The sequence below is a fragment of the Balaenoptera ricei genome, chromosome 8, assembly GCF_028023285.1.
Source record: "Balaenoptera ricei isolate mBalRic1 chromosome 8, mBalRic1.hap2, whole genome shotgun sequence".
NCBI classification, from domain to species: domain Eukaryota; kingdom Metazoa; phylum Chordata; class Mammalia; order Artiodactyla; family Balaenopteridae; genus Balaenoptera; species Balaenoptera ricei.
In genome coordinates, this window is record NC_082646.1 from 59,929,760 (window position 1) to 59,956,525 (window position 26,766).

At 49.3% G+C, this 26,766-nt stretch overlaps 2 protein-coding genes and 2 non-coding genes across 4 annotated transcripts; 1 reads left to right on the forward strand and 3 right to left on the reverse strand.

Annotated features, from left to right (window-relative positions):
• Nucleotides 1-5,740: 5,740 nt before the first annotated feature.
• KLHL35 (kelch like family member 35) lies at nt 5,741-12,177 on the forward strand. The gene is made up of 6 exons (XM_059929457.1): nt 5,741-6,641; nt 7,718-7,902; nt 8,379-8,497; nt 9,140-9,328; nt 10,752-10,940; nt 11,864-12,177. Exons 1-6 carry the CDS (start codon nt 5,764-5,766, stop codon nt 12,050-12,052), a joined length of 1,749 nt encoding a protein of 582 aa, XP_059785440.1. The 5' UTR covers nt 5,741-5,763; the 3' UTR covers nt 12,053-12,177.
• A 7,886-nt stretch (nt 12,178-20,063) lies between these two features.
• On the reverse strand, nt 20,064-25,582 carry RPS3 (ribosomal protein S3). Its single transcript, XM_059930790.1, has 7 exons — nt 25,488-25,582; nt 24,156-24,286; nt 23,784-23,877; nt 22,878-22,972; nt 21,215-21,402; nt 20,597-20,793; nt 20,064-20,136 (listed from the first exon to the last, which is right to left on the reverse strand). Exons 1-6 carry the CDS (start codon nt 25,515-25,517, stop codon nt 20,600-20,602), a joined length of 732 nt encoding a protein of 243 aa, XP_059786773.1. The 5' UTR covers nt 25,518-25,582; the 3' UTR covers nt 20,064-20,136; nt 20,597-20,599.
• LOC132371204 (small nucleolar RNA SNORD15) lies at nt 20,904-21,048 on the reverse strand. The gene has a single exon (XR_009504823.1). It is a non-coding gene; the product is annotated as a small nucleolar RNA SNORD15 (small nucleolar RNA).
• LOC132371205 (small nucleolar RNA SNORD15) lies at nt 24,443-24,592 on the reverse strand. The gene has a single exon (XR_009504824.1). It is a non-coding gene; the product is annotated as a small nucleolar RNA SNORD15 (small nucleolar RNA).
• Nucleotides 25,583-26,766: the final 1,184 nt, after the last annotated feature.

Sequence of the window (26,766 nt, forward strand, 5' to 3'; positions counted from 1 at the left end):
CACGTGTCATCTCTGAATTGTCAGTGGGAGGGTGGGGACAGAGCTTGCCGGGTTTGGATTCGGGTCCCATGACTGAGGAAGAACCATTCTCAGAAATGAATGGGAGAGTGGCAGGGTGGTGGAGCCCCTCCCCTGCATCACATGGCACTGGGGCTTCCTTAACAGCACTGGGCTTGGGGGCAAGTGTCCTCATACTGTGGTGGAGGAGACAGTCTTGGAGAGGTAAAGTGACCATCCAGAGCCACACAGCTTAGAACTGGCAGAGCCAGAATCCCACTCAGGCTCTGTGTGCCTTCCGTAACCAGCCGGGAATGGTAAGGCAGATGGGGAGGACTCCCTGGTCCGACGTAGGACTGGGCAGTGGGACGAGCAGGTCCCTTCGTGGCCACATGGAGGCTTTCTGAGATCCCTGGCCTATGGAGGGACAGGCCCTCAGCCAGGAGATGCCTCTCCCCCATGGCGGAGGTTCAGCTTTGAAGAGGCCCATTCCCATTCCTGGCACAGTGGGGCACCTGGGCTGAAAGCCAAAATACAGCCCCTGGGACCACAGATGCCCCTGTCTTTCAGTCCTTGGACCTCTGCCCTCTGCCCTCCATGAGAAGGGGTCTGTAAATCCCATCTTTGTCATAAAAGTCTGCATGGTCTTGGGTGTGTCCTAGGGGAAAGGAGGGGGCTGAACCCCAGTTTCATCCTACATTAAATAAACATGGTGCTTCCTGGGAGCCAAGGGATGTATGTGTCTCTTCTCCAAACAGGGGCCTTCTGGATAGAGTTCTTGGGGTCTGGAGCCTTCATGGAGGAAAGGAAAAGAAACCCCTCCTAATGCTGGAACCCAGACTGGGCCCCCCACATTAACCTCTAGGACTGCCCCTCTGGGAACTATCAGGGGACTCGCCCTCCTTTCCCCCTTTCAGACACTTGCCAAGTGCTCCCTTCCTGGGGCAGAGGTCAGCTCCCGGCTCTCCCTGGGCATGAGGAAATGTATGTGAAACCTGACTGTCTGGGTCAGCAGTGGGGCACGCTGCCCTACCCAAATGCCCCAGTAACCTCCTCTCCAGTGTCTGGCAGGCCTGCCCAGGAAAACAGAACCAATCTTTCATGCTAGCCCCTCCCTGTTCAGTCAGTGCCCCTGGGTCCACTGGCTGCATGTCCTGGGCTCCTGGCCACACTTGGGCACCTTGAGTCATCCTAGAGTCTTTCAGAAGCAGGGAGAAGGGTTCTGAGTGGAGCAGCCTGTCAGCATCCCACGCTCACCAGGGCCCTACACTGCACCCCTCCAGTCCCCAGTGCAGAGGCAGTCCAGCGGTCTCCCCTCACCCCAAACAATGGAAGGAGGATGGAGGCCATCCCCCAGCTAGGCCGACAGCTGAGCCCTTCACCCTCAGCTGAGCCCACAGCCTGTGGTCAACCCTGGCTCCTGTCCCTTGACCTGAGGGGTTACTGAGAAGGCCACCTTCCCAATGCCCTCCTCGTGACCTCTCCCTGTCTACTGAGGACAGCCTGACTGCCCTTAACAGGGAAACCGGAGACAGGGCCTCTCCCTTACTGCCATCTCTACAGACCCACTCCTTGCTTCCTCCCTAGGACCTTAGCGGGTGAGGCCTCTCCAGGCTGAGGGCCCTCCCTGAACCCTCAGCCCCTCTGTTCCAGGTATTTAGGTGCCCATATCTCTCACATCCTTTAACACACAGCAATATATACAATCCATTTTTAGGGGGAAGCAGGATACACCATTCCCTGGAACAGTCCCCAGAACAGACCCTCCCCCAGGCCTCAGGACACATGCTTGGCCGTCATCACAGTGACCCCTCCCATCACGACTTTTCCACAAACTCGGCCTGCCTAAGCCTTGCTGGGGGCGGGGACGGGGCGGTTCCTACAGGATCCCAGCCTCACCGACTCCACAGGGCAGATGGCTTTCACTTACAAACCCCTCTTGAGTTCACAGCACCTCAGTAAGATAGGCAGAGCAGGAACAATGACTAGACTATTGCTCCTGCCAAGATGAAGAGCTGGAGCTAAGGGGTGGTTAGTGATCTGCCTGGAGCGGCACAGAATCCCGGCAGTGCCAGTACCAGCTCCCAGGTGCCCTGTGCCCATCCGGGCTCTCATCAAGGCAACCTCCTCCCAAACTGCTGCCCTCTTCCGTGAAAGCAAATTTCCTCATCTGCCCCACAGACACCAGGCCCTATGGCCCTTCGCAGAGGCAGCAAATGAACAGACACCAGCCTATGGTGCTGCCTCCCTCTGGCTCCAGGCCAGCCCAGAGCTGCCTCGTTCTCTCCCCACCCCCACCAGGCTGGCCCAGTACCACCACGCCCACTTCACTGTGCCCCCTCCAAGGTGGGTACATTGTCGAGTGAAAACCACCTCAACCATACCATACCACAGACCCAGGACCACACGCTGTCCACACACACAGTCCACAAGACACAGCCCCGTGTTGTGCGCAGACAGACCCCTGTCACACACAGAAATGATCATATAGAGATGCTGACACAAAGACAGGGACACACAATGCATATAACCAGATACACAAAGTCGCACAATGACATGTCTGCTGTCAAGCACGTACACAGATACAGCACAGAGTCACAAAGAGGCAGGAGGGATACCTAGACCTCCAAGCTGTGCAGTTACATTCTTAGTCACACCTACAGCTACTCAATCACACCCACCCCGATGCCACAGTCACCACGTCCCCATGCACTCCCACACTCACATACCGGTACCCTGGAATGCCTGCATGCACACACACACACCCTCACATCCATGTATCACTCAGGGGCACAACCAGCACCAGGTCACCCCCAATCCAGCCACACGGATCCCAGAGTTGCACACACAGTCAATCCCACGCCTACTCCCGGGTCCTCCCTTCTCCCCCTCCCAGGGCTGATCCAAGAGTAGAACAAAAGCCCTGTGTCCCCTCCTCCCCTTCCCCCTGAACTCTCCTCTCCCCCTCCCCCCCCCGCCCCCCCCGCCAGCGTCCATCCCCTTTGTCCTCCTGCAGTTGAGCCTGAGCGGGAGTCCAGGCAGGCAGAGCGGCAGGGACATTGCGCCCAGGCTGCCAGGGGTGCAGGGCGGCAGGACAAACAGGAGTGGTCAGTGCAGGAGCAGCCGCTGCAGAGAGCCTGGGAGAGGTCATGGCCAGGTAAGTGCCAGGTACCTCCGGGGACTTAGGATGCAGGACTCCCCTGGCTGTGTCATGTCTACAAGTCTGAGTGTGTGTTTGTGGGTGTAGGTGTGACTGTGAAAAAGAAACAGGGTGGCATGTCAACTTCTAGAGGCTGGGTACCTCAGTCTGTGTCAGCACCCTCGGCTTGAGGTGCCTAGACTCTTAGCTGGGATAAGAGAAAACTAGATCAAGCCCTGCCTGGGAATCCCTACCTTTCATGTTCCAATGGGGTGTCCTTCGGCCCCCAGACTGGAAATCCCTAGGGTGGAAACTGGGTCTGATGTCCCAGTGTGTCCACAGTGCCCAGTGCAGTAGACAGCAGGAGAATGAATGAAAAAGTACTGGCGCACTTCCCAGGAGGGGACTCCCTCCCTCTCCCCTGGCAGCCCCTTGTGCCGGGACATCTCTGCAGAGAGAAGTCCCACCTGACGCTGATGAGACCTGCCCTCTTGGATCTCAGCTCAGAGTGGGCTGCCTTCTCAGCCAGTGGAAAATAGAATGAAGGCAGCATGCTCCCAGGACCCCTATCAACTCCTTCCAGTGGTCCTGCGCTGCTCCTTGGGATACACCCCAACCTTGGCAAGTGAGGCTGAGCCGCTAGGCATGCAGAGTCTACAGCCAGGTGGGTTCAGGGCCCAGCCCCTCTACTTGGGCAAAGTAGTTAACTTCCTGGGACCCTGCCCATCAGGGAGCTCATTTCCTTTGATGCTAAGACAGGGGACCCACCACCCTGGATGGCCCAGGCATTAACAGTGAGAGCCAGACTGACTACTGGGCAAGATCTGACCTCCAGGGCAAAGCAGTCTCAGGGGAGGCAGAGCAGCTGGGATCAGGAGAATGGAGGGAGAAGCAAGGAGCAGAGAGCAAAGGTCTGCTGCCCTAGAGTAAGTTGCTACATAAAGGTGTGTGCGCTCCTTGTCCCTGGAAGTATGCAAGCAGAAGCTATATGTTCATAATGGCCAAACCATAACCAATCCGTCACAGCCCTTCAGGCTATAGAATGCTTTCACAAACACCCCTCCTTTGATCCTCACAGCAACCTCTGAAGGGCAGGTTCCATCTATGTGATTGTTTCCTCATGACAAACTTAGAAAAGAAGAGGGGAAGGAGTCTAAAGAAACTCTTCAGGTTTGTGAGGATCAAATGAAATTATGTACATAAAAGCAACTAACACATGGGGTGTGCTCCCTTCCTCTTGGGTAAAAACATGTTAAGGAAACATTTGTTGAGTTTGTATTGTATACCTAGCACTTTTCATACATTCCATTTAACAGTCACCAAGTCACAACAACCATGTGAGAGAGGCATTATGACCGCATTTTTAGATGAGGAACCTGAAGGGGAGTAACTTGAGCAGGTCACACGGCGAGCCAGTGGCAGAGGCAAGATTAGCACCCGGATCAGTCCTTAGAGCCAGCTCTTTCCACTCCCCCACAGGGCTTCCTTGAGAACAGAAAACTTACAAAAAAGGTCAACTTCCCTCTCAGCCTGGGCTCTAACCTCATGTCCTCTTTCCCTCTGGGCCTCTGCACAGGCTGTTCTCTCAGCTGGAGACTTCCTCCCTCCACTCCCTTCCCTTCACCTGGCTAATTCTACTTATCATTCTCAGTCTCCACTCAGGGATGCCTTCCCTGACTCCCTTCCAACTGGGTTCAGTGCCCCTTCTGAGCTCCCCTAATGCTCTGTACTTCCCCATGGGACCCTGCCACACTGCGAGCTCCAGGAAGGCAGGGACTGTATCTTGTTCATTGACTGGCACAGAAAAGGCTCTCAATAAATAGTAACTTAATGTATTCACTCGACCTTGAACAGGCACTAACTGAGCACCTACTATGGGCCAGATCCTGTACTCTTGGGGAGGGGCAGATATTAAATAGAATAATCAGGGTGTGGTCAATAGGGATCACCTGCCGGAGATCCCAAGTAGAGTGGACGGGGTGAGGAGATGGGGGTAGAGTTAAAGCCCCCCGCACATACTAGATCTCTGTGGGGTCGACTGAATTCCTTGACCAAAGGCTACAGCTCCTGTCAGAGGGCCCTCCTTATACGGATATTTTGTGCAGGTTCCAATAACCTCCCAGCCCTCCGCCTTTAGACCTTGGGGAGGTAACGTCTCCCTGCTGTTGGTAGCCATGTGGCACTGCTCTATCCCTTGTGGGAGTCCCAAAGCAGTCTATGCTTTTGTAAATCCTTCCTTTATTAGAATCTTCTTAAATTACCCCATCTGAGAGCATGCCATCTGTCTTCTGCCAATACTGATAGGAAAAAGCTTAGCACGTTTGAAGAACAGAAAGAGCAGTATGGCTGATTGCGTAAGTGGAGGAGGAGGTGGTACAGCTAAGACAGGGTCTAGACCTTCAGGTAGGCAGGGACTAGCTCACTGAGGCCATTAGGAATCTCGACGGGTGGATGGAAGGAAGAGTGGTTGCATGAATGAAAGCACACTAGTTAAGATAATGCGCGCCTGCCTCACTAAACCAGTGAACCAACGGCAGGAATGGTGGGTGAGAGGCCTCTTGCCCTCTAACCGGGCCCCAGCCAGGTGGATTTGCCGACGACGCGGTCTGTGTTCTCTGCCCGGCAGGATGCTGGAGGGCCCGGTGCCGGAGGAGCCGGAGCGGGATTGGGGCTCCGAGGCGCCGTGCGCGGGGTCCTGCCACGCACAGCGCATCCTGCAGACCCTGAATGCGTATCGGCGGAGCAGCACCCTCACCGACGTGGTGCTGCGTGCCGGTGGCCGCGACTTCCCATGCCACCGCGCCGCGCTCAGCGCGGGCAGCACCTACTTCCGCAGCCTGTTCGCGGCTGGGCAGCCAGAGTGTGGCCTGGCCATGGTGCCCGTGGTACCCGAGGCGCCGGGTCCGGCCGGGACAGCGGTGGCGACGGCGCTGGCCGTGGTGCTCGACTATCTGTACGGAGCGGGCGTGCGGCTGCGCGCGGAGGACGAGGCGGCTGCGGTGCTGGCGCTGGCCGAGCGGCTGGGCGTGGCGGGCTTGCGCGAGGCCTGCGCGCGTTTCCTCGAGGGTCGCCTGCGCGCCGCTAACAGCCTGGCGCTGCGTCGCGTGGCTGCTGCCTTCTCCCTCGCCTCTCTGGCCGAGCGTTGCGGCCGCGTGCTGCGCCAGGCCTTCGCCGAGGTGGCGCGCCACGCCGACTTCTTGGAGCTGACGCCCGACGAGGTGGCAGCGCTTCTGGCCGACCCAGCGCTCGGCGTGGCGCACGAGGAGGCCGTGTTCGAAGCGGCCATGCGCTGGGTGCGTCACGACCCGCCCGCCCGCCGCGGACAGCTGCGGCGCTTGCTGGAGCACGTGCGCCTGCCCTTGCTGGCGCCCGCCTATTTCCTGGAGAAGGTAGAGGCTGACGAGTTGTTGCAGGCCTGCGGCGAGTGCCGCCCGCTGCTGTTAGAGGCCCGTGCCTGCTTCATCCTGGGCCGCGAGACCGGCACACTGCGGGCCCGGCCACGGAGGTACGCCCCGCCCCCTCCCTCCCAGCCGCCCCTTGCCTCCTGCCCTGCATTATTTCCTACGTTATTCCCCTGTTCAACCGCTCGCTCAGCCCTCCATCATCCTTTAATCCTATCACTTGATCATGCCTCTTGAATGAGATTCAGTCATACATTCAACAGACATTTCATAGGCTTGGTGCTGGGTCCTTAAAGAGTTCACAGTCCAGTGGGGGAAATGAAGGGATCTCACATCTCGTGCACATTCTGCCTCAGTGCGGACTCAGGAGTGATTTGGAAACACCCTTTACTCTCAGGGAGCGCAGTCTAGTAAGGGGTATAAATAGGCAGGGCTTGGGGGAAAAAAAGAAAGAGGCTTATTCCCACCCCTGGAACACCAGACCAGAAGACTTGGGGTGGAGTAGTCAAGACGGTCTGTCACCCTCACAGGAGTAAGGGACAGACTCTGTCTGACTCATCACCTCATCTCCAACAGTAAGCTCAGGACCTGGTACAAGATGTTCAATATTTGTCAAAGGAATTAGATAGGAATTGGCTAAAGGGTTTGGAAATTCTGATGGGGCCAGAAGTCTGAGGGGTCAGTGGGAGGGGAGAATGCTTTGCTGAAAGGTTGTGTAGCCTGGTTCAGTGGAGTCAGTGATTAGGGGATGAGTTTAGGAGGTGGTTATAGGAGGAGGGACACAGCCAAATTAGTCCACGATGGAGGTCAGAAAAGGGTGAAGAGAATGAGTTAGTGGCACACCAACTTGGGCTTGAATTCCAGCTCTGTCTCTTACAGCTACATGACTTTTGCAAGCCAAAGTCAGGATTAAACAAGGTGGTTTTTCTGGGTAAGGGTAAGGACTCTGTAAAGATTTTTTTCCCGTAACTTAGAGGTCAGTAGAATGGGGTAAGGAGCAGTGCCCCTCTTGCCCTCAATAGCCAGAGGGGAGGCTGAAAGTGGCAGAGTCCAGCATGCGGAGGGTGGGGCAGAAGCGCACGGAAGGGCAGCAGGACCATATAGTGCAGTCCATGAGCGGGTGAAAGAGGGCTGAAACACGTGTGTGGGTTAACCGGCATTGGGTTTGTCCCCACGCCAGATTCATGGACCTAGCTGAAGTGATTGTGGTCATCGGCGGTTGCGATCGCAAGGGGCTCCTGAAGCTGCCGTTCGCCAACGCCTACCATCCAGACAGCCGGCGCTGGACCCCACTGCCCGGCATGCCCGGCTTCGCGCGCTCAGAGTTCGCGACCTGCACTCTCCGCAATGACATCTACGTCTCTGGTGAGGGCGGAGCCATAGCCGGAGTCCCACAGGATTGGTTCATCACTTCCCGTGCACCGCCCTCTGTTCCTCCCTCCAACCAGGCTATAGGAGCAGATCGGTCCTGATAACCTACAGTTACTGGCTGAGGTGGTACTGCAGAGCCAATCACTGGTGTGACTCCACCCTTGCAATGTTGACTTCAACTCAGATTAGTATTGATCACTTCTCTTTAACTAGCCTACCATGTGCTATGCATTATGCTAAGCAGTTTACATTAGTTATTTAATTCCCATTACAACTCAATTTTACAGGGAAATTAAGAATTTCCCCTGTTGTCTTGACAATGGCAAAGATCGGTTTGATACCAATGGACGGTGCCCTCCCTGAGATTCGAGCCCTAAAGACTCAGAGAATAAAACACAGTTCCTGCTCCCCTGGAGTGCCCTGGGGATAGCAAGAGGGCCTGGGAACAACAGCTGCTTCTCTCTCCCTAGGAGGCCACATCAACAGCCGTGATGTGTGGATGTTTAGCTCCCATCTGCACACCTGGATCAAGGTGGCCTCGCTGCACAAGGGCAGGTGGAGGCACAAGATGGCGGTCGTGCAGGGGCAGGTAGGGACACCCGGCAGCTGCTGCCTTGGGCTCAAGGTAGAGATCTATGGACTGCCTGGGGGAAGGCCCTTTACAATCCGCTCTCTGTAAGAAGGGATCCGAGGCCCCCAAAAGAAAAAGGACTTGCCCAAAGTTGCATAATGATGCTAATGCTAATAATGATAGTAATTATTGTAATAGTACAGCCTAGTAGTCAGGTGGTCAAGGGTGTGCGCTCTGGGGCCAAAGAGCCTCGGTTTGAATCTTGACTCTGCCACTTAAGACCAAAAAGAAAAAGGAAAAAAAAATCTGCCAATTATCTTTGCAAGCTACATCCCTAATTCAGAAATGCAAATAAAAGTGCTTCTTAGGATCACTTAGTAAGGTGGTAAACCTTTAAGAAATTAGTAGGTATTTTTATTAAGCATCAACTTGGTGCCAGTTATTTTACACATCTAATCTGTATTCAGCACCCATCCTACAAACCAGTATCATCCCGTTAGTACAGGAAAATCTGCTAAGGGAAGTTCAGTAATGGGAAGTCAGGACGCAGAGCCAGGAGCTGGGATGCGCCCCTGGTGGGATAGTTTCTCCACACACAGCCAGAGGCTGTGGGGCCGAAACGCAGACAGCCCTGACTCTGGGCGACCCCCTCATCCACAGCTGTTCGTGGTGGGTGGCTTCGACGGCCTGCAGCGCCTGTGCAGCGTGGAGCGCTATGACCCCTTCTCCAACACCTGGGCTGCTGCGGCCCCGCTCCCAGAGGCAGTGAGCTCAGCTGCCGTGGCACCCTGCGCCGGCCGGCTCTACGTGATGGGAGGCGCCGGGCGGGACGGCGTCAGCACCAACAAGGTGGGCTGGGAGAGGGCAGTGGAGGCCTGCTGTGTGCCTGGCGCAGAGCTGGGTCTTTCATGTCCTTGTCCAGGCACTGAAGAGTCATCCCCATGTTTCAGGCAAGGAAATGAATTCAGAGAGATGACTCAAAGGTCACACAGTAGGTCTGGACCTGGATGTTTGGGCTGGTGCCATATTGGTTTCATAGATTTTAAAAATTAAGTGAGGGCAAGGGTGCGACTAGTTAAAATGCTTTTCCTCCATTCCAAAATACAATACACTTGGGACTTCCCTGGCAGTCCAGTGGTTAAGACTCTGCACTTCCACTGCAGCGGGCATGGATTCGATCCCTGGTCGGGGAACTAAGATCCCACATGCCACGTGGTGTGCCCGAAAAAAAAAAAAATACACTCATTATTGAAAATTTAGAAAACAGAGAAATAGAAAAAAAAAATCATCCATAATCTCACCACCTAAGGATAACTACTACCATTAATATTTGGTGCATTGCCTTCTAGGCTTCCTCTGAGTTGACTTTTGCTTTTGTTTTAGTTTTAGTAAAATTTTGTATTCTGCTTTCTCTTGTTCTAAGTATAAGCACTTTCTACATGCTTAGAAACTCTTCACAGCCATCATTTCAATGTCTGTGTAACAGTCAATGGAGTGGATGAATCACAGTCTACCAAATTTTCTATTGTACATTTAGGCTTTCTGTGAATAAAAACTGATCTTCGTTGTGGCAGCTCCCTCCCCACCCTGATGGCCTCACAGGCATGTGATCCTGAGATCTGACTCTTCCCCAAACTAGGATCTCTCACCCTCCTTATTCCCGCTCCACTCCCAGCACACCTTCCTGGGCTGGCTGGGGGGATGCCCTTTAGCACCTTCTTGTGCAGCACTGACATGAATAGGCCATTCTGGGGGTTTCCAAGGAAACAACTGAGGAAATAGGGAGTACGGTGAGCAGGCAATTACAGGTATGAACCCTCAGAAATTGTAAAAGGCATCTTAAACACCTGTGGGCCTAGGAGGCCTGTGGACAGCTATAGAAGTGGGGGCTGTGAGACACCCCAGCTGGAATCTGGGCATGACCTCAGCACACCAGGGAGGAAGAGGGTTGACAGTATATGCAGCCAGGAATGCATCTCCATGGGAGCTCTGAGAACCCTCTACAGCACTAATGCAGACGGTATCTCCACCTCCTGGGATACAGACCTCTTCCTGGACCCTGAAAGATGAGGAGGCTTTTGACAACGGGAGTCCAGGGGGAGGAGCTGGAATGTGGAACCAGACTGAGCACACGTGAGGGGAGACACGCAAGCTCAGGCCTGGTGGACATAGGCAAATGTGTTGAATGAGTCCCCCCGACCGAGAGATGGGAGGTGTGGGCAGCAGGGCAGTTGAGGGGTAAGGCTTCACCTCTGCCACTCGTTCCTCTCAGGTGCAGTGCTTTGACCCCAAGGAGGACCGGTGGAGCCTGCGGTCACCAGCGCCCTTCTCGCAGAGGTGTCTCGAGGCTGTCTCCCTGGAGGACACCATCTATGTGGTTGGGGGCCTCATGAGCAAAATCTTCACCTACAACCCTGGCATGGATGTCTGGGGGGAGGCAGCTGTCCTCCCCAGCCCTGTGGTAAGTGGAGGGTCCTGGGCACAGCCCCGGCACTGGTTCCATTTAGGAGAGTAAAAACCCACTTCTAAGGATCTGGTTCTCAGAGGTAGTGAGTCCTGTGTCTGACTCCATGCTAGGCGGTTTTACGTAGTTCTCTAGCTTTGTCCCATAATGATAATCAGCCTTGGGCTTCAAAGATAAGGAGACTGGCCTTAGAGAGGTTGAGGCCACCAGTAAAGCCATGTAAGGCAGAACCTGGAACCCCAGTCCCAAGTGCTGTAGCTTGGGATGGGGGGCTTGGTCTCAATGACCCTGCAGTCTCTCCTGATCTGTAGGCTACCAGGTGGTAGCTTACTGTTGGAGGAGAGGGGAGAATGGAGAGGGGACTTGGCAAGTTTCCCTTGCCCCAGTGGTATCAGAGGAGGGAGGTCTAGGCCCTGGACGCTCCACCCCTGCATTCCTTGCCTCCCCACACTGTTCTGTTCCCTCTCCAAAGAGACTATATAGGGGTATGGATAGATTGGTGATCCCTGCCAGTCTGGCCTCCGGTGATTCTAAGAGCCTGAGATTTCTGGCTTCTCTGACTCTGGTGGTACTTATTATTGGAGTGCTTACTATATTTCAGGCACTATGTAAAATGCTTTACATGCTTAATCTCATTAACTGTTAAAGGAACCTTACGAAGAAGGTACTATTATTCTCCTTACTTTGCAGATGAGGAAACTGAGGCCAGAGAGGTGAAGTGACTTGTCAAAGGCCATTCATTTATTAAGGGTCAAGCCAGAGCTCGAAGTCAGGTCCACCCAATTCTTACCTCTCTACCTTCCAGACTGCCTACTCATATTCTGTGGGTCAAGGTTTTGTTGTCTGGCCTGGCCAGCTAGGCACAGAGGGAGCTCCAGGCTGGACCCTATAGCTAATTGTCTTTCTGTCTGTCCACCCAGGAGAGCTGTGGCGTGACTGTGTGTGATGGGAAAGTCCACATCCTTGGCGGGCGGGATGATCATGGGGAAAGCACCGACAGGATCTTCACCTTTGACCCCAGCAGTGGGCAGGTGGAGGCCCAGCCATCCCTGCAGCGCTGCACCAGCTCCCATGGCTGCGTCACCATCGTCCAGAGCCTGGGCAGGTGACTCATACTTGAACCAGGAGGTGGGGAGGGGAGGGAGAACTCAGGTTCACCACTGCTCCCCTCATGGCACCTCGGTGTAAACAGCCTCTTAACTTATTGCCCCTTTTCTTGTAGAAATAAAACCTCCTTCAAAGGTTGGGTCTGTGTTCCAGCTCAAGCCTCCTTTGCCTGGAGAAGTAATGCCCAATATCTGCTCCCTGCTTTGACTCTTTACAAAAGCACCTTCATATGTTACCTTGTTTACCTTCATAATAGCAGCGTGGACATTTTAAAAAATTATGAAATATTTCATGCATAAAAAGAAGAAACATTTTGTACAGTTTAAGAATTATAATAAAATAAATATCTGTGTTCCCACGACCTAGCTTAAGAAATAGATCACTAGCTTAAGAAATGCCTTTGTAGGCCCCTCCATTTCCAAACCCATCCCTTCCCACATTCCTCCCAGGAATTGTCACTATTCTTAAATTTCAGATTATCGGCACTTAAAAAAAAAACTTTTAGTGAGCTAGTTACTAATATCTGTATTTTACAGAGAAGCAACTGATTTTAAAAGATAAGGAGACTCACCCAAGGCCACATACTTAATAAGAGGCAGAACCTATAACTCACAGATTTCATGAAGCTTTAGAATCTATGAGACACTTCTGGTCAGGATGGTTCTTCCTTTCTAAACCACCCTCTCCAATTCAAACACCTAGCAATGATAGATAAAATTAAAAGCCAGACAACTGAGGCATAGGCTTATAAGTAAGCAAACATGTCTGAGGACCAGAAACAGAATTGTAAAACATAAGGCAGAAGCTCAAGCTTCTAAATTCAGATTCTGGGATAAAGGCTTTAAAACCAGGATGACAAACCAGGATCACTGCTAGAAGCCTGGGCCAAGGTGGGGCTCCCCTTCTCATGAAAGAAGCTGAAACAAAACAGAACAGTTGTAGAACCGTGAGCAGCCTCGGGGGTCAAGACTCGCAGTAAACTGGAGGCCCAGGGTAGTGGGCACCAGAGCCACAGGCCTCTAAGACACCAATGAGCCCAGCTCTGCACCTGGATGTGCGAGATCCCCAACATCAACATGGGGTACAAGCTCCTGATGCCATTATAAGCACCTGAGTTGGTCTGGGGCTCAAGGGCAGCAACATAAAACTGCTGGGTCGGGAGGGGTGAACTCAGTAGAGAGAGAGAGGGAACAAAGGACTGATGCCACAGATTCTGTGAATCAAGGCCCAGCGGTTCAGATTCTGTGCCTGTATTTCTGAGGCCCAGGGGAGCTAGCCAGGCCCCATCTGGGGCTCCCCTTATTTGCACTCAGATTGCCTTTTGAAGAGCTGTCATCTGCTCCTCCATCTCCTCCAGCACAGGGCCAGCCCTATGCCCCTCGCCATCTTCCAAAGCCCCAGGGCCCTGTCTGCGGGATCTCTCCAGCTGGGGCTAACCCATCACAGAGCAGCATAAAGGCCTGGGTCCCAGCTGAGCTCCTACCCTCCGATTATCCCGGATTAGGGAGCCTGTGACCATCTGGACACAGCTGATAATGGCAGAGGGGGAGGGGAGTGGGGTAGAGGCCCAGCCTCAGAGCCTTCCTGCTCCCACCCCATGCATAACACCCAGGACAAAGCAAAGGTGCTGTACTGCTTGCTTACCCAGGCGAAAGCCGGAGTGGAAAGGGTAGGGGCAAATCCAGGGCAAACTCTCCCCGGAGACATGGGCATCTTACCCAGGCTCAGCACTTCTGTGTAGCCAGACAGATTGCCCAGTTTCCCCCATGATGGCCATTTGTGCCCCAGTGCTTGCTCATGCAAGTGTCAATGCCCTTTCCTGCTCTGTCTGCCTGGGCAGACCTGACACCCTCCACCCAAGAGCTGACCACTCCCTCCTTGTACCCCTTCCTTATCAGCCCTTCTTCCATCACCTGACATATGGCCAGGCCTTTGTCTGACATCTCTGGTCTCTCCGGACACACCCATAGGATGCCTCTTGAGGCAGGAAAGTGTCACCTTCATCTCTGGGTCCTCCAGTACCTGGAACAAACGCTTCCACTGAATATCTTAAATCAAGGTTTCCTGGATTTCTATCTCATAATACCTGTGAGGTAGGTACTACTGCTCCCCTCCCCCCCTCCGATTACAAATGAGTAAACAGACTCAAGAGTTGTGAAGTGACCTGCTAACTTAAGGTCACAGGGCTGGTGAGTGGTGGCAGAGCCAGGATTCCAACTCGGGTCCAGCTATCTCCAAAGTCTGCTTCCTCCATGCAGCCTCTGCTAATCTGAGAAAATGGTGTGGGGCACAGCAAAGCAGTTGTTTAGAAGTAGGAGATACATCATTTCCACGTGGGAAATTCCAGCCTGATAGGATACTGTCCCTGACCTTCTGGGCTTCCGACTTGATGAGAGACATGGTGCTTGTCCCTGGTGAGTGAGGCTCACAGGAACACAAGCAAAAGGTGAGAGCCACGTGTCCTAATTTCCAGGACTACTGGTTAGACCGAGACCACATATAGAGGATCCCCCTGGCTCCTAGTCCACTGCTCTCTGGCCCCCCAGGCTGCCTGCTGAATGTGAACTGTTACCATTCAGTTCGGAGGGAAGCCAGACAAGTCCATGACCCCTCAGCCACACATGGGTTTGCCATCTTCTCCCCGGCTGAGAACAGAGACAACTCTTGGTATGCAATCAGAAAGCGATGAACCCAAATTTAATTTTTGAGTTTCTTTTTTGAGTAGATCTATTTGTAAAGATTGGTATTTTATGACTGTAACTCTTTCTTAGTCGGCTTTCAAAGAACAAGGAGAACTTTACTTCTTACATAATAGAATAAAACTTTCTATTTTGTAATCACTATATGGACTTGGATTCTTTTATAAATCTGAAACATATCCATGCTGTATACGCTACCCACCCATTAGTATAGGAAAAAACATAGTATATGTAGAGTTCCCTACTATCTGCGGTTTTAGGCATCCCCTGAGGTCTTGGAACATATCCGCTGCAAATAAGGGGGGACTACTGTATTCAATTAAGTTGTTCAAGAGGAAAGATTTCATCACCCAATTCTTTGTGACAAAAACCTGGACTATCCCGGTTTGCTCAAAGATAATGTGACAGTATGTATCTTTTATGATGCCTATGCCCCCAAATTTACTTGGTAGTTTGTTACAGTTCATAGAGACAAGCTGAAGGCAGTTGTACATAAAGATGAGTGGAGAGAAACAGATGCTGTAGAAATTTTAAAAATTCATTGGATTGGTCATTTGAATTGACCTTTATAAATCTAAAAGTGAAAATGTTTTAAAATTATGAAGCAAAGAAAATGGCTATCGTCTCTTCAACAAAATTATAAGCAACCAAAATTTTTTAAGGCACTGCATGTTGACAATCCAAGTGTAAAACAAAACAAAACCAAAAAAGCCCCAGAAGCTAGAGCTTATTAGAGATGTATTTGAAATCTGGAATCAGCAGCTAAAAGATGAATACCTTCACTTCATGGCAGTTGATAAGCATTTCACTGCCTTCAAGTAACATTGCTCATTTGGGGTATATATCCTTCTAGACAATGAAAATGTGAAGTTGTTTGCTGTTATAACTCATATGTGTATGTGTATATATACACATATGTATATATGACAGCTCTACTGAGATACAATTCACGTACCATAAAATTCACCCATTTGAAGTTTACAATCCAATGTTTTTAGTATATTGTTATGCTGTTAATACTTGCTAAATTTTTAGTATTTTTGGATACTTGTTAAAATTTATAATAAAATTGACTTTCACTATCCCTTTATTCTTACTTAAAGTGACTTAAAATATAAAAGGGGGGTGTTTATGGGCCCAGGTGGTAAATAGTGATGGCTATTTTTTTTGGTATATTAAGGGTAAAATCAGTGAGTAAAAGATCCATTTCCTCTGGTCCCCCTCCTGATGGGAAAGCAGCCCCCTACAGCACCTATGCTCTCCCTTCCCCTCCCTCTGTAAAGCAAATACATTATTAAAGGTTATGGGAGCCCTACCCCCTCTCTAGGCAATTTTGGATTTTAATGGCTCCAGCTTCTCTGGTTCACCACACAAAGGACTGTCGGGTGCAAGCTCGTCATGGGGGCAGTCAATGGCTTGCCAGTGAGGGCAGGATGAACCCATTATAGCTGTCCTCAGCAGAGGACAAAGGCCCAGCTGCACCTGGCCGGCTGAACTATTAGTGCAATACAGGACTGAGCAGCAGAGGTGTGGTTTCATTTGAATTTCAGAGCTACAGTTCTCCATCTTTTTTGTTGTTGTAGAAACAAGAGTTTGGGATCAGGTAAGTTGTTGCCAGTCTAGGATCCAATGTTACTTGTTCTCAAATGAGAAGTGGTAATCTCTCTAAGACAGTCTAAGTACAGTTGACCCTTGAACAATGTGGGTTTGAACTACACCGGTCCACTTATATGCGGATTTTTCTCAATAGTAAATACTGTAGTACTACACTACCCGGGGTTAGTTGAATCCACAGATGCTGAACAGCAGATATGGAGGAACCGCATATACAGAGTTGACTGTTAAGTTAGGGTCTGCACGCCTGATGCCCCCATTGTTAAGGGTCAAATTGTATTTTCCAAAGCCTAAGATGTATTGCATGGGTTAATCAACACTGCTATAAAATGAAGTTAGTAATGGAATCTGCCCATAACAGGGATGTTGGGAAGATTCAATGAGACATCCACAGCAGGCTCAGGGCATGTAACAATAATCTCCTCACCATGGTCATGCTGATTATCAAGTTATAAATAAATGTAGCTTTGATTAGTAACAAATAGGGAAAAGGCTTAATAGCCATTTCATAAAATAATGTCAAGATCTCATGTCTCTTAGGGAGAAAATAGTAAGAAAAACTATCTTTTGAGACAGAAAATGTTGACTATCAATGATACCTAAATGTTTTCTTGGTCTGATGTTGACAGGCCTTACTGACATACAACAGCTTCATTTATACGTAGCCACACTGGAGCTCAGAAACAATCAATAAATGAAACACGGCACAGAAAAAGACCATGTAAAATGGGGCTAGTGATACCTGCCCAGCTATGCCCACTCCCTGTAGAAGCAGAAAGCATGGCCCCTGTGGTCAGGGCCCTTACAGTTAGGATGGGGAGAATCCATTACCATGAAGTTAGCTATTAATGATTTCCAAGAGGATAGATATGCTAAGTAGGTAGTAATAACAGCTAGCATTTACTGAGCACTTGCTATGAGCCAGGCACTGCTAAGAACATGCAGATGAACAGAGGCACAGGTATGTAACTGATGTGCCCATGCTTGTACTGCTAAAAGTTGTGGATCTAGTTTTGAATCCAGACAGACTGACCTGAAGGCCTGGACTTGTAACTTGTCTCCAGATGATATAAATGACAAATAGTAGGGAAACATACTGATATTTAGATCTCCTTTAACTCCCGTAACAGCCCTGTGAGATAACTGAGGATCAGAAAAGTCCAAAGTCATCCTCTCAGTGAATCAGTGCTGGTGCCAGCATTTAAACTCAGATCTCTGATTGCAAAGCCCAGTTTCTCCCCACAACCCCCTGAGTCTCCTTTGTAAAGTGCTCTGCAAGAGAAAGGTACCCTCCACTCTCACTCTGCTGACATCCTCACAGCCTTTGCCTCATTTCCCAACTAGGAGTGGAGATTAACTGACCTGGGGTGGGGAGATGGGAGGGTGTGCCAGCCCCAAGCCTACACTCGGCTGTGGGTTATAACAGCCTTTTCAACAGTGGTTTGCAAAACCAGATTGTCTGGGGGTGGAACCCACCTCCCTAAAATTAACCATCATCTGGACCCCACCAGTTCCTGTGCCTTTCCTGGTTCTACAGTGCTGTCTGTTGGTCTCCAACCTTTGTTTGCCCTTTTGGCCTATTCCCACACTCTCCCATGCCAGCAGGTGTTCTTTCCTTGCCTGATGAGCAAGTGGTTCAATCAGCACCCAGCTTTTGTTTGAGGCCCCCATCACCAGCTGCCAGGAGTCCTAATGACCAGAACCTAGTAACTCTTCAGAGCCTGACAATAACCTTTTGGTGAAGAGTCCATGGAAGGCTTCAGCACTTGCTTCCATGTTGCCAACAGCCATTATTCCCACCAGGCGGTCCCAAGGCCATTTCACAACATGGTCTTGGCTGACCAGCATCAACACCTTGCCTACTGAGGGGAGGGGCCACTGCATGAGTCTGGCCACAAGGTTAGACGTCAGATGCACACCTGAAAACCTGAACCTCAAAGGAAGTGAAGCAAAGAAAAGGACGGCTGAAAAAATCATTCACTGGGAATCTCGGGGTGGTAGTGATGACATCCTCTAAGGTAGTTTGCACTTCTTGATGAGCTGTGATTATGGAATGCTCATCTCAGCACTACATTACGTGATTTTCTTAAGTAAACACTTAATTTAACCCCTCCTCCACCTCTGAGTAATGGGTAGACAGAGTTCACACTGATAATTCAAGCTGTATACTTGCACACTAATAATTTGCATACTTTTCTGCACATGTGTTATACTTCGATGAGTTTACTTCTCCCTCCCCAAGCTGCTACTTTGGTGCATCTTTCCTGTTACAGCACCACCTGGTGGGATGTTAACAGCACTACTGAATCACAGATTTGACCTCCAGTTTTAAGTTTGCAGAAAACTCACTAGGAAAATAAATTTAAAAGATCACCTGATCAAATACGCAAAGAACTGACTGGCAATGCCAGTACTAGACACTAAGATCCTAGATGACCAGAACTGTCTTAACCTGTTTCCAGCACCACTACTCCACAGGCTCAAATTAGTTGAAATGGTTTCACTACCAATAGTCTACTCATAAATGAACTACATCATAAGCCCAGAAATAAATACAGGAATAAATCAGCTTAGCTCAGTTCACACGCTAACATTTTTCAGTAACCACCTCTCTCAGCCCTCTCCATAAAACTTTCTTTTGCTTGAGAAAGGGCTCATTCCTGGAAATGTGCCACCCCAGGGTAAGGGGAAGCACAGGGAAATGAAAAATGTTTTTGTATTCAGGCTCTAGTTCCTAGCCACAAGATAAAACATTTACATGAACCCACTCCCTGGAACACAGTAAATGGTCATTAACACATTAGCTTTTTCAGTGGTTGGAAAATTGTAAAGAAGTATTTCTACTACTGAGACATGGTCTCAACTCCATTAACACTGACAAAAACAATGAGATGTTACTCTCTAGACAGTAGAAACATCCAAGGCTCTGTTAAAAGGGGACACACACACAGATAATGTCAGCGTGCTCTCAACATAATTCACTACCTCTAATTAATCTTGTATGATTTTTATGCCAGCCTGTCCCTCACTAGTTTCACCTAAATAAATGAAAAGCACCCAATTTCTAATAAATACGTATCAGCAAACACCTTCAAAATATCACAGATAAAACTGTAGATAATTTAAATGTTCTTTATACTTTTCTAGAGTGTAATGGTTAAGAGAACAGGACATAGAAATGTGGATTCTAATCGCAGCTCTATAACGCTCAGGCAAACTCACTTCTGAGCATGAGGCTCTTTCTTCATCAGCAGCGCAATCAAATTCCCTTTTAGAGATGTTGAGGATTAAATGAGAATGTATATACCTAGAAATGAACACCACCTAGAGCACAGTATAACCCAAAATATAATGGTCATTATATTTTCTATGTGTAATAGAGAAAATGATCCTAAATACGTCCTTCTAAACCTCTAACCCTGAACTCCAGGTTGAGTCAATCAGGGTGCTGTCCTGTTAACAATCAGCCATCACCGTCACCAGATTTGCTCCCCCACAAGATATTTCCTTGGTTACTTCTGCCTGGGTCCTCCTGTTCTGGACCTCTCCTCACAAGTACAATTGAAACCAACAGGATTTTTAGGGAGAGCACACAAACACTGTGAACCAGACAGCCCTAAGAATCTATCAAGCAATGCTCTCATGGAGTGACATGACCATCAGTCTGAATACTGGATGTAGAGTCTAGTCAGGCCACAGGTCTTTTAAAAAGATTTTATTAAAGATCTTTATAGAGCAACATCCAGACTCCAGATCCAGCGGCCAAGGAGACCCTGAAACCAAATAAAACAAATAAAGTACAATAAGAACAGAAAATACACCTGAATATCGGGTTTGCATGAAAATTAATACACAAAGAATGTCTAGAAACAAACAACACAACAGGCGCTGGGCACAGGAGAGGCTTGTTACTGTTTTAAGGGGGTTGCTTCAGAACAGCTAATTACTAGCAAGAGTGCCTTGAAAATTTTAAGTTAAGGGAGGACAATAAAGAAAAACTCTTATTTAAAACAGTGGTAAACGCAGGAACATCTTAAAGAGACCAAAGGCACACACTCCTCCCAATAGCATACCATGTTAAATGAGTCCCTGGCTGCAACCTGTGTTCTCGCATGTAAAGCAAGTGTAATCCAATTTTTATTCACTAGGTGCTCTCACAGCGTGGGACACAAGTGTTAACAAGGACAATGGAATAGGGTCCTATTCTGCCCCAAGAGGGCCTTACAGACATACCTATTATGCTGTGGGTACCGGCTGAGGCATGGCAGGTGGCTCTGGCTTCCCACCCTTCTGTTCGGAGATGGGAGTGGTGGGCAGTATTTCATCTTTGGGTTCCACAATGCTCACGTGATCAGGCAGGGGCTTCTTAGGGCCAATCTTACCAGTTGGGTCCCAAGGCAGCATGATCTTTACCTTGATGCCCAGCACACCTAGAAGATGCCATAGATAAGACGGAGCTATGGTTCCATCACCCCCCACTACACGATGGGACAGGGCAGAAGGGAAAAAGGAAGTTACTCAAGCAGCCCTGGGTCTGGTCCCTTCTCAGACAAATGCCTCTAATCAATCAATGAAGAGGACACTTTTGCAAAAGGAACCCATGCACAGCACCACAGAACGTGGCACTGACAAGGACCAAGAGCAGGATGTGCCCTTTCTGACTCGTCATCGTGTCATCACTGAAGGGTACACCAGTGGCCGAGACAAGGACAAACCAACTCTCTCCAATGAAGCTAAACAAAAAAATGCTCCACGACTCCCAGGCAAATCCCCCAAACACTGAGGTGTGTATATAAAACCACATCTACCCGTTTAAAAAGCCCCTTGCCCCAAGCACTCCTGGCTGCTCACCCTGTCTGAGCAGCACGTGGCGCACGGCAGTATCAACATAGTAGTTAACAGGGTCCCCACTGTGGATCATCAGGCCATCCACAAACTTCATGGATTTAGCCCTCTGTCCTCGGAGTTTCCCCGACACCACGACCTCGCAGCCTTTGGCCCCACTCTCCATGATGAACCGCAGCACACCATAGCAGGCCCTTTGGGGAGCACAAGAGACAAATGGCCATTTGTGTTATCACCAGACAGGATTGCTCAACCCCACCCTGCTAAAGAAAAAACACTCATTAGCCTGCACTGACTACTTCCAATGTTCCTTTAACGGAGAATAAGTTTGACCAGAGCCTGACCCAAGAGCTAGAAACTTTCTTCCACTCCCATCACACCTAACCTTAGGGAATTCCTCAGGGAAACACACCAAGTTCCTTCTAACCAAGTGCTTTCCAACCTTGGCTGCACACTAGGATCGCCTCAAGGTTAAAATGAACCACTCTTAAACTTTGGTGTGTGCAAAATTCACCTGGGGGGATTATGAAGACAGACTGCTGGGCTGCACCCCCCATTTCCCAATTCACTGAGTCTGGGTTGGAGACTGAGAATTTTTTTTTTTTTTTACATCTTTATTGGAGCATAATTGCCTTACAATGGTGAATCAGTTATACATATACGTATGTTCCCATATCTCTTCCCTCCCGCATCTCCCTCCCTCCCACCTCTCCAGGTGGTCACAAAGCACTGAGCTGATCTCCCTGTGCTATGCGGCTGCTTCCCACTAGCTATCTATTTTACGTTTGGTAGTGTATATATGTCCATGCCACTCTCTCACTTTGTCACAGCTTACCCTTCCCCCTCTCCATATCCTCAAGTCCATTCTCTAGTAGGTCTGTGAGACTGAGAATTTTTATTTCTAACCACTCCTCGGGTGATGGCAGTGATGCTGGCCCGCGGACCAAACTTCTGAGAATCACTGTGCTAAGCGGCAGAGCTGGCATTCAAACCAGGTGGGCAGTCTTCCGCACATCCTTGCCTACAGCACTGCCACCATGTCAACCTGTCTACAGCACAGCTCTAGCGTCCCTCCTCCGCTGAAAAACCTCCCAGGGCTCTGCGTTAAGTATTAACAAATTCCAGACACCCGGGCAAGGCATTTCCATTTACTCCACAAATAGTGGAACTACTCAAAAAACTGCCAGCTGAAATCTTACCAGTAGGCCCAGCGCTAGGGCCAATCTAACCACCTCATGTCCTTCAGTCCTCATGTTACTATCTACATACACAGAAATCTGACTAGATTTTAAGCTCTCTCATCAAGGAGGAGTCTTAGCTCTTCACAGTCCCCAGAGAATTAACAACACATAATGGATCTGAATGGCTTCAAAAGGAACCCTAACCACTCCCCCGCACCACCCCGTTCTATTTTTGTTTTACTCCCAAAGCACACCCAGAATAGTTCTCCATCAGAGCACCCACCACTCTTTAAAAATTTGATTCTTTACAAGTCTTTCTTACTAGGCTTCCAGTTCAGTGACGACATGGATTAGCAATGTCTTATTGTTAAAACCCTCAGAGACTAGCCGAGCCTGTCACATAAAAAGAGTTCATTTACTAAATGACCAAAATGCTGATATTCTGATCCACAAAAGGACACAACCATTAAAAATCTCAGGACGCTTACCTCCGCACAGCAAGGCCTCCTAGGAGTTTGTAACGCAGAGACTCTGCCTGGGCAATGGCACACAGACCTCTTGTGGCCACCTTTTCAGCATAAAGCTTTAAGAAGGAAACAAGGGACATCCTTAAACTTGTTACCTTTGCCACTGTTTTCAAATAAAAACCAGTACATCCAGGGGCTTCCCTGGTGGCGCAGTGGTTGAGAATCTGCCTGCTAGTGCAGGGGACACGGGTTTGAGCCCTGGTCTGGGAAGATCCCACATGCCGCGGAGCAGCTGGGCCCGTGAGCCACAACTACTGAGCCTGCGTGTCTGGAGCTTGTGCTCCGCAACAAGAGAGGCTGCGACAGTGAGAGGCCCGCGCACCGTGATGAAGAGTGGCTCCCACTTGCCGCAACTAGAGAAAACCCTCGCACAGAAACGAAGACCCAACACAGCCAAAAATAAATAAATTGATTAAAAAAAACAAAAACAAAACTGAGCTAAAACTCAAGCCCTCTTAAAAAAAAAAAAAAAAAAACCAGTACATCCATCATACAAGCATACGCCGTTTTATGTATCATTGTACTACCCAAGTACTAAAGCACTTCTAATGCCCACACCTAACACACACTCTGTGACATAGGCTGAACTAGTCCTCATTGCCCTCCCACCCCCAGCTCTTTCTACGGCCATACCAAGGAGACCGATGGGGCATCCAATCCCTCATATGTATCATTACTACACCCAAGGTGAATGTAAAATCCTGCTAACTGCTTATTAGAAGAACTTCAACAAAATACCAATCCATTTGTATTACTCACTGATCACAAATAACTTTTCAGGGTGATAATATGGGTTTTCAGAAGTACCATCCTAAAGAGCCATTTCCAGGCCCACAGGAACCTCTGGCATAAACCAGGACCACTCACCTCTACACTGCCCTCAGGGAAGCCAAATCTCTTCTGAACCACAGCAGTCAATTCCCGGATCCGCCGGCCCTTCTCACCAAGAACATTCTGTGTCCTGGGGAAAATAAAGAATGACAATTCACAGCTCTCGTAAAATTCCAGATGTGATTTTAAATCTTGCGCATGTGTGGTAGTAAAATCTCATTCATCTGACACAAGCCAAGTATAAATTTTGGATGACAAGAACTAGAGTTAATTTTTTTTCTAAACGCAGCTTAAAAAAATTACATTCACTAAGACTAAGTTCACTGGTTGTCCCCTTAAGTTTACAGAACAGACCACCTTAGTACAGATGACAATTATAGGTGATGGCCAGAAAAAATGAATTTTTACCTGGTGGCCAAGATAATGATTTCTGTCCTGGTTGGTGTAACTCGGACCTCAACTCCAGAGTACCCATCTTCAGCCAGCTCCCGAGTGAGAAACTCATTCAGTTCAGCTTTGAATATGCCGTCAGCAACAAACTAACCAAAAAGTAAATTCAAAATTAGCATGTGGGTGCAGGTTCACTTCTTCTAGCCCAGCCTTTCAGCCAATGCAACCCTCATCAAAACTCAACACCTCCAACAAATGACCCATCATCGATTATTTTACCTTTGTTCCAGAGGGAACATGGCAACCCTTCTCAGACAAATGCCTCTAGGTCATCTTTTGGAAGTTACTTTGACCCAGGGCCCTTAAAACTGTGCCACAGAACGCAGCACAGAGTAGGGGCCACATGGACAAAGAGAACACCTCCAGTCAGACTCATCATCTTCTCTTCATTGAAGGGTTTTAAAACTGTCATTTATATGTACACATGCTAAACAAAAAACTGCTCTTAAATGGCACATTTAGAACTAATTCAGCACAGCAGGAACACTATGTTTGCAACCAGCAAAAAGAGCAGACAGTGACTTTAGTTAAGCAGTCTCACCTGTAGACACAACTGGGCCCATGAGAAGAATCCCAGTCACCTTAATTATTGCCTTAATTATTCCCCGGTGTTTCACAAAGTCGGCAAATCCTAACTCACACAAGCGTGTGGATTTCACCTTAACATCGATGTTATGTGTACACAAAATGGCAAACTGTCTAAAAGCAAATGCACTTTACACACTTCTCTCCCATGGAAAAGCAAAAAATTAAACTCAAGGAAGCGTTTTCCCCAGGTCCCCCTTCCATTTCCCCAGAACTTTTCCTTGGCCCCAAATGGAACAAGAAATTGTCAGTAACCTTCCCGACGGAGGTCTTCGGCGTCAGAAGGCTGCACCCCGACAGGACTAGTAAAAAGGCAAGAATACACTGCTACCGCCCTTTCCCAAAGCCACAGTTAAGACGAGGGAAATGGCTCATGCCCTCAAAACACCACACGTTTACTAGTTTTATTGATTGGCCAAGAAATGCTCACAAGCGCCTTCTCCGGGGCAGGAGGGGTCCCCGGTGCTCATCTCTGCTCTCCGCCCGGAACCGGCAGAAATCTCTCTCTCCCATCCCCACCATACTGCGCTCGCCCGGCTCGGGCCTGCGCTCAATCAACCTCCATCCGCGGCCCACGGGAATGCCACGCGGCCCAGCCACTGCCCGAGGCATGGCAGGGAGCCGCGGGGCTCGCGACGGCACCCAGAGAAGCTCCTGACCACGGGACTCCAAAGTTCCCTGCAACCGGGCCCCGGTGTGTCTCACCTTCCTCTTCTTGGATATCTGCACCGCCATCTCGCCGCCACGCGCCGCCGAAAGGAAAAGAAGTGGCGAGTGGGCGGAAGTGCGGATAAAGGGCGCTGTACTACGACAAAGAACTGCGCGACGTCGACGCCTGTAGGCGCTCATGGGAAATGTAGTTTTTACTTTAGGAAGGCGGTAAAAGGAAAGAGAAGAGTAATGGAGACACCTATAGGCAGAAACAGGATCAGATCAATCGGAACTTAAAAACTACAAGGGAGCTTAGAGTCAAATTCTCATCAGTTTAAAAACGAGCAACGGCCGGCGCAGAGATGGAAATTACAGGCATAAGCTCACACAACAAATGCATAGAACCCTGGTCCCTACACTTTACGCTGTAATGCAAATCGGCTGAAAGCCCTCAATGAAATTCATTGAGGCGCCTGTCTCTTCCAATCTATGTCCATTTCCTCTGTTCCAAATGATAATAATAATAGTATCTAATATGTATTAAATATTCTAAGGACTGTTTTTTTTTCCCCCTAAGGACTGTTTAATGACCTTTATATTATTAACCCATTTACCTCTACCTCACTTTCATAAAGTCTGTCACAACTTGTAACAGAAGTCACAATAGTGGCTCACAATTCTTTATCGGGGCTTCCCTGGTGGCGCAGTGGTTGAGAATCTGCCTGCCAATGAAGGGGACACGGGTTCGAGCCCTGGTCTGGGAAGATCCCACATGCCGCGGAGCAACTGGGCCCGTGAGCCACAACTACTGAGCCTGCGCGTCTGGAGCCTGTGCTCCGCAACAAGAGAGGCCGGGATAGTGAGAGGCCTGCGCATCGCAATGAAGAGTGGCCCCCGCTCTCCGCAACTAGAGAAAGCCCTCGCACAGAAACGAAGACCCAACACAGCTAAAAATAAATAAATAAAAATTAAAAAAAATCTATTAAAACAATTCTTTTTCAATTAAAAAAATTTCCCCTCACATTTTATTACGAAAAATTTCAAGCGTACAGAAAAGTTGGAAGGATTGTACAGTGCACACCCATATATTCATCACCTCGATCCTGCAATTAACATTTTTGCTATATTTGCTTTATCACATATGTATCCATCCCTCTATCCACACAACGATGCATCTTTTGATGCATTTCAAAGCTACTTGCAGACATCAGCACACTTCACTCCTTAACACTTCACCAACAGGTTTTTTTTCCAGCTTTATTGAGAAATAATTGACATACATCAATGTATAAGTTTAAGGCATACAACATAATGGCTTGATTTACATACATCA

Bases quoted from the DNA above. Each gene is read 5' to 3' on its own strand.
- KLHL35 (XM_059929457.1), top strand. From the start codon at position 5,764: ATGCTGGAGGGCCCGGTGCCGGAGGAGCCGGAGCGGGATTGGGGCTCC. The intron at 7,903-8,378 runs GTGAGGGCGGAG...CTCTCTCCCTAG, and splicing joins CAATGACATCTACGTCTCTG to GAGGCCACATCAACAGCCGT. The intron at 10,941-11,863 runs GTAAGTGGAGGG...CTGTCCACCCAG, and splicing joins CTGTCCTCCCCAGCCCTGTG to GAGAGCTGTGGCGTGACTGT.
- RPS3 (XM_059930790.1), bottom strand. From the start codon at position 25,517: ATGGCGGTGCAGATATCCAAGAAGAGGAAG. The intron at 21,403-22,877 runs GTAAGCGTCCTG...TGCTCCCCAAAG, and splicing joins GGAGGCCTTGCTGTGCGGAG to GGCCTGCTATGGTGTGCTGC. The intron at 20,794-21,214 runs GTGAGCAGCCAG...GGCATCTTCTAG, and splicing joins CCACGTGCTGCTCAGACAGG to GTGTGCTGGGCATCAAGGTA.